Raw genomic sequence first — 12,042 nt, forward strand, 5'->3', positions numbered from 1 at the left:
CCCCAAATCTGCCCCAAACTGACCCCAAACTGCCCCAAACTCACCCCAAACTCACCCAAACTGACCCCAAATCTGCCCCAAACCGGCCCAATCTGCCCCAAATCTGCCCCAAACTCACCCCAAACTGCCCCAAATCTGCCCCAAACTGCCCCAAACTGATCCAAACTGTCCCAAATCTGCCCCAAACTGCCCCAAACTGCCCCAAACTCACCCAAACTGCCCCAAATCTGCCCCAAACTGCCCCAAACTCACCCCAAACTGATCCAAACCACCCCAATCTGCCCCAAATCTGCCCCAAACTCACCCCAAACTGCCCCAAATCTGCCCCAAACTGCCCCAAACTGATCCAAACTGTCCCAAATCTGCCCCAAACTGCCCCAAACTGCCCCAAACTCACCCAAACTGCCCCAAATCTGCCCCAAACTGCCCCAAACTCACCCCAAACTGATCCAAACCACCCCAATCTGCCCCAAATCTGCCCCAAACCCCCCCAATCTGCCCCAAACCGCCCCAATCTGCCCCAATCTGCCCCAAATCTGCCCCAAACTGACCCCAATCTGCCCCAAATTTGCCCCAAACTGCCCCAAACTCACCCCAAACTGATCCAAACCACCCCAATCTGCCCCAAACTTGCCCCAAACTGCCCCAATCTGCCCCAAATCTGCCCCAAACCCCCCCAATCTGCCCCAAACCGCCCCAATCTGCCCCAATCTGCCCCAAATCTGCCCCAAACTGACCCCAATCTGCCCCAAATTTGCCCCAAACTGCCCCAAACTCACCCCAAACTGCCCCAAATCTGCCCCAAACCGCCCCAATCTGCCCCAAACCGCCCCAATCTGCCCCAAACTTGCCCCAAACTGCCCCAAACTGCCCCAAACTCACCCCAAACTGATCCAAACTTGCCCCAATCTGCCCCAAATCTGCCCCAAACTGCCCCAAACTCACCCCAAACTGATCCAAACCGCCCCAATCTGCCCCAAACCGCCCCAAATCTGCCCCAAACTGCCCCAAACTGCCCCAAATCTGCCCCAAACCGCCCCAATCTGCCCCAAACTGCCCCAACCTGCCCCAAACTGACCCCAAACTGCCCCAAACCGCCCCAATCTGCCCCAAACTTGCCCCAAACTGCCCCAATCTGCCCCAAATCTGCCCCAAACTGCCCCAAACTGTCCCAAATCTGCCCCAAACTGCCCCAAACCGCCCCAATCTGCCCCAAACTGCCCCAATCTGCCCCAAATCGCCCCAAACTCACCCCAAACTGATCCAAACCGCCCCAATCTGCCCCAATCTGCCCCAAACCCCCCCAATCTGCCCCAAACTGCCCCAAACTGCCCCAAACTCACCCCAAACTGATCCAAACCGCCCCAATCTGCCCCAAACTTGCCCCAAACTGCCCCAATCTGCCCCAAATCTGCCCCAAACCCCCCCAATCTGCCCCAAACCGCCCCAATCTGCCCCAAACTGCCCCAAATCTGCCCCAAACTCACCCCAAACTGCCCCAAACTCACCCCAAACTGATCCAAACCGCCCCAATCTGCCCCAAACTGCCCCAAATCTGCCCCAAACTCACCCCAAACTCACCCCAAACTGATCCAAACCGCCCCAATCTGCCCCAAACTTGCCCCAAACTGCCCCAAACTGCCCCAAACTGCCCCAAACTCACCCCAAACTGATCCAAACCGCCCCAATCTGCCCCAAACTTGCCCAAACCCCCCCAATCTGCCCCAAACTGCCCCAAACCTGCCCCAAACCGCCCCAAACTCACCCCAAACTGATCCAAACCGCCCCAATCTGCCCCAAACTTGCCCCCAACTGCCCCAACCCGGGGTTTAATTTGGGGAGGGGTCTCACCCAGGCGCCGGGGCCGCCAGCCCTTGACGGTCCTGCCCCGTTCCACGTCCACCAGAACCCGGCGCCCGTCGATTTTTTTGCCGTCCGCGTGTTTGTAGGCGGCTGAAAAATATTTGGGGAGGGGTCCCGAGGGTGGGGGGGGAGGGTGGGGGGGAAAGGGGAGGGGGCGTCAGGGGGGGGTGGGGAGGGAGCGGCCCCCCCCTCCCCTCCTCGGAGAAATCAGAAATGAAATAAAATATCGGAGCCCACCCCCCCCAAATTAAATAACGGCGCCCGTGGGGAAATGGGGAGGAACGAGTCGGATGAAAGGAAATAAAATAATAAAGTCCGAGGGAATAAAATGGAATAAATGGAATAAATAAATGGGAGTGGGACGGGATGAGCAAGGGGAAATGAAATGGAGTGAGTAGAAATAAGGTGAGAAAAAGAAATGAGATAAATAAGCAGAAATGAAATAAATAAGTGGAGGTGAAATGAAATAAATAGAAATGAAATGAAATAAATAAACAGAAATTAAGTGAAATAAATAGAAATGAAATGAAATAAATAAAAATGAAATAAAATAAATAAAAAATGAAATGAAATGAAATAAACAGAAATGAAATGAAATAAATAAACAGAAATTAAATGAAATAAATAAAAATGAAATGAAATAAATAAAAAATGAAATGAAATAAACAGAAATGAAATGAAATAAATAGAAATGAAATGAAATAAATAAACAGAAATTAAATGAAATAAATAAAAATGAAATAAAATAAATAAAAAATGAAATGAAATAAATAGAAATGAAATGAAATAAATAAACAGAAATTAAATGAAATAAATAAAAATGAAATAAAATAAATAAAAAATGAAATGAAATGAAATAAACAGAAATTAAATGAAATAAATAAACAGAAATTAAATGAAATAAATAAAAATGAAATAAAATAAATAAAAAATGAAATGAAATGAAATAAACAGAAATGAAATGAAATAAATAAACAGAAATTAAATGAAATAAATAAAAATGAAATAAAATAAATAAAAATGAAATGAAATAAACAGAAATGAAATGAAATAAATAAACAGAAATTAAATGAAATAAATAAAAATGAAATGAAATAAATAAAAAATGAAATGAAATGAAATAAACAGAAATGAAATGAAATAAATAAACAGAAATTAAATGAAATAAATAAAAATGAAATAAAATAAATAAAAAATGAAATGAAATAAACAGAAATGAAATGAAATAAACACAAATGAAATAAATAAGTAGAGATGAAATGAAATAAATAAAAATGAAATGAAATTAATAAAAAATGAAATGAAATGAAATAAATAGAAATGAAATAAATAAGTAGAGATGAAATGAAATAAATAGAAATGAAATGAAATAAATAAACAGAAATGAAATAAATAGAAATAAAATAAATAAAAAATAGAAAAGAAATGAAATAAAATGAAATAAAATAAACAGAAATGAAATAAATAGAAATGAAATAAACAGAAATGAAATAAATAAATAGAAAATAAATAAAAAGAAATGAAACAAAATAAACAGAAATGAAATGAAATAAATAAGTAGAAATTAAATTAGTAAATACAAATAAAATAAATACAAATGAAACAAAATCAAGTAAAATGAAATTAAATTAAATAAAATGAGATGAAAAAAGTGAAATAAAAATAAAATGAAATTAAAAGAAGGAAATAAAGCAAAATGAAGTAAATTAAATAAAATGAAATGAAACTAAATGAAATGAAACAAAATAAAATAAAATTAAATAAAATGAAAAGGAAAAGAAAATGAAATAAAACTAATTAGTACAAATGAAATGAAAAAAATGAAAAAATGAATAAAATAAAATGAAATTAAATAAAGCAGAATGAAATGAAATGAAATAAAAATGAAATGAAAATATCAAATTAAGTAAAATGAAATGAAATAAATGAAATGCAATGAAATGAAATAAAATAAATGAAGTAAAATGGAATAAAATGGAATAAAATGAAATAAAATGGAATAAAATGAAATAAAATGGAATAAAATGAAATAAAATGAAATAAAATGGAATAAAATGCAAATAAAATGGAATAAAATGGAATAAAATGGAATAAAACGGAATAAAATGAAATAAAATGGGATAAAATGGAATAAAATGGAATAAAATGGAATAAAATGAAATAAAATGGAATAAAATGGAATAAAATGGGATAAAATGGAATACAAATGAAATAAAATGAAATAAAATGGAATAAAATGAAATAAAATGGGATAAAATGGAATAAAATGGAATAAAATGAAATAAAATGGGATAAAATGGAATAAAATGAAATAAAATGGAATAAAATGGAATAAATGGAATAAAACAGAATAAAATGAAATAAAATGAAATAAAATGGAATAAAATGGGATAAAATGGAATAAAATGGAATAAAATGAAATAAAATGAAATAAAATGGGATAAAATGGAATAAAATGGAATAAAATGAAATAAAATGGAATAAAATGGAATAAAATGAAATAAAATGGAATAAAATGGAATAAAATGAAATGCAATGCAACGAAATAAAAGGAATCAAATGGGGGGGGGGTTCAGGGGGCGCCCCCTCCCCCCCAGCCACGCCCCGGCTGCGAAGGCAAGGTGGGTTAGGGACTGTGAGACCCCCCCCAAAATCCACAACCAACAATCCCCCAAACCAGCAGCACGCGACCGGGGACCCCCGGGACCCCCAGAGACCCCCGGGGACCCCCAGAGACCCCCGGAGACCCCCGGGGACCCCCAGAGACCCCCAGAGACCCCCGGAGACCCCCGGGGACCCTCAGGGACCCCCAGAGACCCCCAGAGACCCCCAGGGACCCTCAGGGACCCCCGGAGACCCCCGGGGACCCTCAAAGACCCCCAGGGACCCCCAGAGACCCCCAGGGACCCTCAGGGACCCCCGGAGACCCCCGGGGACCCTCAAAGACCCCCAGGGACCCCCAGAGACCCCCAGGGACCCCCAGAGACCCTCAGGGACCCCCAGGGACCCCCGGAGACCCCCGGAGACCCCCAGGGACCCCTGGGACCCCCAGAGACCCCCAGGGACCCCTGGGACCCTCAGCTTCTTCTGCACCCCCACCCTGGTTTGGGGGTCTTTGAGGGGGGGGTCAGCTCCTTCACCTGTTTAAGACCCCCCCCCCCAATTAAATTTTTGGGGGTGTCACCCCCTTTACCCATACACTGACCCCCCCCCATCTCATTTTTGGGGGGCGTCACCTCCTTTACCTAAGACCCCCCCCCCCCATTTTAATTTTGGGGGACACCCCCCCAGCGCTGCCTTACCTGCCCTGCCCCCCCTCACTCTCACACCCCCTCCCCAATTTTTTTTTTTTTTGGGGTGGGGGGAAGGGGGCACCCAACACAATTCGAGCCCCACAACCCCCCCCCCCCCCCAAAAAAAAAAAAATAAAAAACCCCCCAAAAAAACCAAAGCACCACCACTGGACGCAACCCCTCCCCCCCAAACCCCCTGACCCCCTCCCCTGCCACTCCCCCCTCCCCAAATTTGGTGCTCCCGTGCGAGTCCTGGGTGCGGTGGGGGGCGGGTCCGTGTCCCCCCCCCCGGCTGGGGGGGCCCCTCCAGACGAAGCCGCTCCTGGACGGGCGCTGGGGCCTTACCTGAGACCCGTCCTACCTCAGCCCCGCCCGCCCCCGACCCAAAATTAACACCCTCAGGTAACCCCCTCCCCCCCCCCCCCCACCCTTAAGGGACCCCCCCCTCCCTCACACACAAAAAAAAAAAAAAAAAAAAAAAAAAAGAAATCGCCACTTTCGTTCCCCTCCCCCCCCTTCCGCTGCCCCCCCCCCACCCCTCGGTCGCTGGGACCGGGGAGGGGTCGATCCCAATCCACTGGGGAGGGGGCTGAGCCCCCCCCCCCCCCCAATTCCCACCCTCCCCCAAAACCCAACCCCCCCCTCCCCAAATCTAAGGGAGCTGTCCCCTCCCCTCCCCCCCCCCAGAGAGCTGTAGGTCCTACACGCTCCTGGGGGGAGGGGTCCCCAAAAAGTTTTTTTTTTTTTTTTTTTTTTTGGGGGGGTGGGGGTGCCATGGGCTCCCCCCTCCCCTTCGGGATCCACGTGGGGAGGGGGCCCATGGAGCCCCCCCCCCCCTCTCCTTCCTCATCCTCTTCCTCCTCGGACACAACAAACACGGGGCGGGGGAGGGGTCACCTGGCGAGGAGGGGGGGGGGGAGGGGCTGGGGGGGGTCCTGCCTTTACACCCCCCCCATCTTAAGGGGAGGGGGCTCTTGAGGGCCCCCCCCCCAAAATCTGTGGGCGGGGGGAAGGTCACGTGTCCCCATCTCAGTGAAGACTGAGAAAGTGATTTTTTTGGGGGGGGGGGGGGGGGGTGGGGGGCGCTGGGGGAGTGGGGGAGGGAGGGGAAATTTGGGAATTCCAGGTGGGATTCGCTCCCTGCCCGCGCTGGGAAGGGGTCCCTGAAGTGAGGGGGAGGGGGGGTGCGCTACGAGGAGCCCCATCCCCAAAATACAGCGGGGGAGGGGGTCCTTTAAATTAAGGGGGGGGGGGTAGAGGGGGGGGGGGGGGTCAGATAAACCTCAGGGGTGGGGGGAGGGGGGGGTCCAACCCTGCCACCCCCAGCCCGGCCAAGCCCGGCTGTGAGCACAGGGTGGGGGGGGGGTGAGGTCTCCCCCAAAATCCAAAAATCCCCCAAATTCCCCAAAAAACTCCTCCGCTACCTTCGGGGTGGGGGGTGGGGAGGGAATGGTTGGGGGGGGGGGGTGGGTTTCAAAGATCACCCCCCAACCCCTCCCCATCACCGCGGTGATTTTATTTTATATTTTATATTTTTGTATTTTGTTTTTTTGTTTGTTGGTTTGGTTTGGTTTTTTTTTTGGTTTTTTTGGTTTGGTTTTTTTGGTTTGGTTTTTTTGGTTTGGTTTTTTTGGTTTGGTTTTTGTTATTTTTTTTTTTTTTTTTTTTGGGGGGGGGGTTGCGGGGGTGTACAAACGTGTCTTACCAGGATACAAACCCTTATACCAACCATACACTGAGGTGTGGAGGGGGGAGCATTAGGATCAGCTGCAAGCCAGCAGTGGCAAAAGCCATCACAAAGGTGGCTGCAGTGACAATAAAACAGTGTTAATGACAACCCCGGTGACGGCCGGCCATCCGTCCGTCCGTCCGTCCGTCCGTCCCCCCACCAACCGCACGCGGAGAGCCGGCACCCGTCGGAACAGGGACGCGGGACGACCCCGGAACGGGGACACGGGACGACCCCGGAACGGGGACATGGGACGCCCCCGGATCGCCCGCCCCGAGGGGGTGCAGGGATAGAGAGACAGAGACGGAGCGGCGCCGGCACGACGCGCCCGCCGCAGGATGGGTCAACGGTTGGCCGACCTCAACGGAAGGTCGACCAATGGGAGCTCTATCCGTAGGTTTGGGCAGCTGGACACTTGACCAATGGTTGGCCAGCCTCAATAGAAAGTTGACCAACGGTTGGCCAACCTCAATGCAAGGTTGACCAATGGGAGCTCTATCCGTAGGTTTGGGCAGCTGGACGCTTGACCAATGGATGGTTGACCAATGGCATTGACCAATGGTTGGCCAACCTCAATAGAAAGTTGACCAATGGTTGGCCAACCTCAACGGAAGGTTGACCAATGGAAGCTCTATCCGTAGGTTTGGCCAGCTGGACACTTGACCAATGGTTGGCCAGCCTCAATAGAAAGTTGACCAATGGTTGGCCAACGTCAATGCAAAGTTGACCAATGGGAGCGCTATCCGTAGGTTTGGCCAGCTGCACGCTTGACCAATGCATTGTTGACCAATGGCATTGACCAATGGCTGGCCAACCGCAATACAAGGTTGAGCAATGGTTGGCCAACGTCAATGCAAGGTTGACCAATGGGAGCTCTATCCGTAGGTTTGGCCAGCTGGACGCTTGACCAATGGATGGTTGACCAATAGCATTGACCAATGGTTGGTGAACCTCAACAGATAGTTGACCAATGGTTGGCCAACCGCAATATAAAGTTGACCAATGGTTGGCCAACCTCAATGCAAGGTTGACCAATGGGAGCTCTATCCATAGGTATGGCCAGCTGGACGCTTGACCAATGCATTGTTGACCAATGGCATTGACCAATGGTTCACCAACCTTAATAGAAAGTTGACCAATGGTTGGCCAACCTCAATAGAATGTTGACCAATGGTTGGCCAACCGCAATACAAGGTTGACCAATGGGAGCTCTATCCATAGATATGGCCAGCTGGACGCTTGACCAATGCATGGTTGACCAATGGCATTGACCAATGGTTGGCCAGCCTCAATAGAAAGTTGACCAACGGTTGGCCAACCTCAATGCAAGGTTGACCAATGGGAGCTCTATCCGTAGGTTTGGCCAGCTGGACACTTGACCAATGGTTGGCCAGCCTCAATAGAAAGTTGACCAATGGTTGGCCAACCTCAATGCAAGGTTGACCAATGGGAGCTCTATCCGTAGGTTTGGCCATCTGGACGCTTGACCAATGGATGGTTGACCAATGGCATTGACCAATGGTTGGCCAACCTCAATAGAAAGTTGACCAACAGGAGCTCTACCCATAGGTTTAACCAGCTGGACACTTGACCAATGGTTGGCCAGCCTCAATAGAAAGTTGACCAATGGTTGGCCAACTTCAATGGAAAGTTGACCAATGGTTGGCCAACCTCAATACAAGGTTGACCAATGGCAGCTCTATCCATAGGTTTGTCCAGCTGGATGCTGGACCAGTGAGTGGCCAGTGGTAGCCTTGACCAACAGAACATTGGCCAACAGATGCTTGGCCAGCTGGAGACTTGGCCAATGGGACATCAAACCACAGCCTTGGTCACCTCTGCTATTTGGCCAACAAAAACCTTGGCCAACAGTAGCCTTGGCTGCCTCCAGTTCGGCTACCTGGCGCCTTGGTCAACGGAAGCCTTGGCCAACCATAGCCTCAGTTGCCTGTTGTTTGGCTACCTGGAATCTTGGCCAATGGTAGCCTCGACTGATCGTCAGTTGGCCAACAGTACCACCGGCCAATTGCAGCCTTGGTTTCCTTGAAGTAGGCCAACGGTAGCCTTGGTCAACCGTACCATTGGCCAACCATACCCTTGGCTGCCTGCAGTTTGGCTATCTGGAGCCTTGGCCACCAAGTGCAGCTCTGCCTCTGCTTTGGCCACCACCTGTAGTCTTGGCCACCGATCGTAGCTCTGCTCGCACCTTGGCTACCACCACCTGTCCCTCTGCTTGTCAGTAGCCTTGGCCAACCATAGCCTTGGCCACCACCTCTAGTTGAGCAGCGACCTGTCCTTTGGCCACCTGTATCCCTGGTTACCTAGAGCTTGGCCACCTGTTACCTCGGTAGCCTTGGCTACCTAAAACTCCACCAGTCCTGACAACATGTAGCCCTGATCACCTGTAAACTTGACCACCTACACCTCGGCCACCCATGCCCTTGACCACTGGTAGCCCTGTCCACCTACAGTTTGGCCACCTGTACCCTTGACCACCTGAGCCTTTGCCACTTGTAACCTTGAGCACTGGTAGCCTTGGCCACCTTTATCTCGAACACCAACATCCTTGGCCACCTGTACCTTGGCCACCTACACCCTGGTCACTCGTGGCCTCGCACGGCCACGCCTGGTCGCCCGCCACGCCCTGCCCCGGTACTTACCTGGCTCCCGGGCCGGGGGGGCCACGGGGCCCCCCAGGTGTGGGTGGGGGGTGGGTGGGAGGTCAGACATGCGGAGTGGGGGAGGAATTTGGGGGTCCGGAGGGGGGGGGGGAGGGGGGGTCTGGGGGTACTCACAGTGCATATCCCGCTCGTGCTCGTACTCGATGAAGGCGTAACCGCGCGGCTTCCCCGAGCGCTTGTTGTACACCATGTAGATCTGCAGGTGTGCGACAGGTGTGGGACAGGTGTGGGACATGCGGGGGACAGGTGTGACCACCCCAAAAACAGGGGTGGTGACACAGGTGTGACCCCTCCCCAGGACTGAGCAGCGGTCACGGGGATGTTCAGGGGGGTTGTACGCCAGGTACGTCTGCAGGTGTGAGGGGACGCCCCAAAAATCAGGGGACGGGCGTGACACACCTGGGGAGTTTTTCTGGGGGTTGACCCTTCCCACTCACCCTCTTGATGGGGCCGTAAACCTCAAATTCTCGACGCAGCTTCGATTCCGTCGTGTCGTAATTCTGGGAAGAAATGAGAAGGGGTGACCCCAAATTGGTGGATCCTGGAATATCTGGGGGGAGGCCCAAAGATTTGGAAAACCCAAAAGAACCAGGAGAAAAATCCCAAAGATTGAAGGGAACCCCACGGATCTCCACAGACTAAAAAGAAATCTCACAGATCTGCGGGAAGAACTCTCAGTTAAGGGGGAACCACATGGACTGGGGATCCCCCACAGCCAGGAGGAACCCCAGAGATGGTGAGGAGACCCCCAAGGATCTGGGGAAACCCCAAAAATTGGTGTGAGCCTCCCCTGAACTGGAGAGGACCCCATATCCTCCCCCCAACACTCACCACTCTGGCCACAAACAGGGTTTTAAAGGCATCTCCTTGAGCGTTGGGATCATTGTGGGGGTCCCCTGGGGAAAAAGAGGGAAAAGGGGGGGGTCAGGAGGGGTCAGAGGAAAAAGGGGGACCCTCCCCCCCTCTCAGCCCCACAAGACCCCCCCAACTTACAGAGCTTGAGCTCGGACTCCACCTCCTGCTGCCTTCGCTCGATCTTCTCCCGCCGCTGTTCGGGGGCAAAAGGTGGGGGGGAGAAGTGACCAAAAAAGGGGAGTGGGGTGACCTCAGGGGGGGCTCCAAACCCACAGGCTCCACCCACAGCCCCCCAAGATCGGTGGGGAACCCCGAGAATCCCAACAGGAAGGGATAAAGCCCAGGAGGATCCCCTAAAACCCAAAGGGGACGAACCAAATTCTGCATCGGGGGGTGAGCTGAAATTTAGGGGGCAACACTCCCCTCGGTGCCAGTTTTGGGGACACCCACAGCAATCCCAGCCTGGTGGGGAAGGGGATGAGCCCCCCTGAGGGGGCTGCACCAAATTTTGGGGGGTTTCTCCCCCCGTTTTGGGGGGGTTGTGGACGTACCTTGCGCTCCATGCGCTCCTCGCGCGTCTCAGCGCGCGTCGGCGGCGGGGCATCGCGGGGGTCCTGGAGGGACACACAGGGGTTTTGGAGGGGGTCCGAGGTGGTTTTGGGGGTGCGGAGGGGGTTTGGGGTGGTGTTACGGGGGTCTGGGGGGATTCCAGGATGAGGTTATGGGGATACATGGGGGATTTGGGGAAAAGCAAAGGAGAATTATGGCGGTCCGGGGTGGTTTTGGTGTGGGGGTTTTGGGGGATTCTGGGGGTGTGGGGAGGGTCTGTGCGGGGTTTTGGGGGTCCCGAGGGGTTTGGGGTACCTCAAACTCCCGGATGTAGGGTGCGATGCCACTGTAGGGTTGGTTGTGGTGCTTCTCGTGGGGTAACTTCTCCAGGGGGGGCAGGTAAGGGATGGGGTCCCGGGGGGCAAAAAGGGCCAAAAGGTTGGGGGGCAGGAACTGCGTCATCCTGAGGGGCTCTGGAGGGGGGCACAAGGTGGGTCAGGACCCCCTGAACCCACCCAGCATCACCCTAAAACCCACCCACCCAAAAACGTCCCAGCTCCTCCCTCAGCGCAGTCACTGAATCCACGCCCCCCCCCCCCCCGACCCCCAAAAACTCACCTGGGTCCCCTCAAAACCTTCCCGGGCCCCTTTCGCCCCACACCGGCCACCTCCAGACCCCCAAGAATCCCCTCCAGACCCTTCCGAACACTCCGCGAACCGCAAAGACCCCAGCCCAGACACCCCCAGACCCCGATAACCCCACCCTACACATCCCCAGAGCCCCATACGCACCCCAGCCCCTCTGGGACCCCCAAAACTCCACACAACTCCTCCCCCAATACCCATAACCGTTCTCAGACCCCCAAAACCTCACGGCAGCTCCCCTCCCCCACCCCCTCACAGACCCACCCCAGACTCCCCCATGACATCTCCGCCCGTCCGGGCCTCTTCCCCCTCCCTCCCTCAACCCATTCGGCCCCATTTCCCCTACGGGACCCCCCGGAGCCCCTCAGGCCCCGTCCCCGCCCCCCCTCGGCCCTCACGGACCCCGCGCTCCCTCCGGCTCGGCCGC

At 51.6% G+C, this 12,042-nt stretch overlaps 2 protein-coding genes across 2 annotated transcripts in view; both read right to left on the reverse strand.

Moving 5' to 3' along the window:
* The window catches only part of LOC134056057 (protein lin-7 homolog B), a 16,881-nt gene extending 10,223 nt beyond the window's left edge, over positions 1–6,658 (reverse strand). The window contains exons 1-4 of the mRNA XM_062512555.1: positions 6,581–6,658; positions 6,469–6,497; positions 4,541–4,731; positions 1,852–1,953 (exon numbers count right to left, since the gene is read on the reverse strand). Coding sequence (XP_062368539.1) covers positions 1,852–1,953; positions 4,541–4,731; positions 6,469–6,497; positions 6,581–6,658 — 400 coding nt within the window. The remainder of the gene's footprint in view (positions 1–1,851; positions 1,954–4,540; positions 4,732–6,468; positions 6,498–6,580) is intronic.
* Positions 6,659–6,807: 149 nt separating this feature from the next.
* LOC134056072 (U1 small nuclear ribonucleoprotein 70 kDa-like) lies at positions 6,808–12,042 on the reverse strand. The gene is made up of 8 exons (XM_062512571.1): positions 12,018–12,042; positions 11,286–11,443; positions 10,973–11,035; positions 10,560–10,614; positions 10,398–10,462; positions 10,004–10,066; positions 9,681–9,762; positions 6,808–6,961 (listed from the first exon to the last, which is right to left on the reverse strand). The coding sequence occupies exons 2-8, from the start codon at positions 11,430–11,432 to the stop codon at positions 6,876–6,878; spliced, it is 561 nt and encodes a 186-aa protein (XP_062368555.1). The 5' UTR covers positions 11,433–11,443; positions 12,018–12,042; the 3' UTR covers positions 6,808–6,875.

The sequence above is a fragment of the Cinclus cinclus genome, chromosome 38 (genome assembly GCF_963662255.1).
Source record: "Cinclus cinclus chromosome 38, bCinCin1.1, whole genome shotgun sequence".
In the NCBI taxonomy this organism is placed as follows: Eukaryota; Metazoa; Chordata; class Aves; order Passeriformes; family Cinclidae; genus Cinclus; species Cinclus cinclus.

Bases quoted from the DNA above. Each gene is read 5' to 3' on its own strand.
- LOC134056072 (XM_062512571.1), bottom strand. From the start codon at position 11,432: ATGACGCAGTTCCTGCCCCCCAACCTTTTGGCCCTTTTTGCCCCCCGG. The intron at 10,463-10,559 runs GTAAGTTGGGGG...CTTTTTCCCCAG, and splicing joins GGAGTCCGAGCTCAAGCTCT to GGGACCCCCACAATGATCCC. The intron at 10,067-10,397 runs GTGAGTGTTGGG...ATTTCTTCCCAG, and splicing joins CCCTGTTTGTGGCCAGAGTG to AATTACGACACGACGGAATC.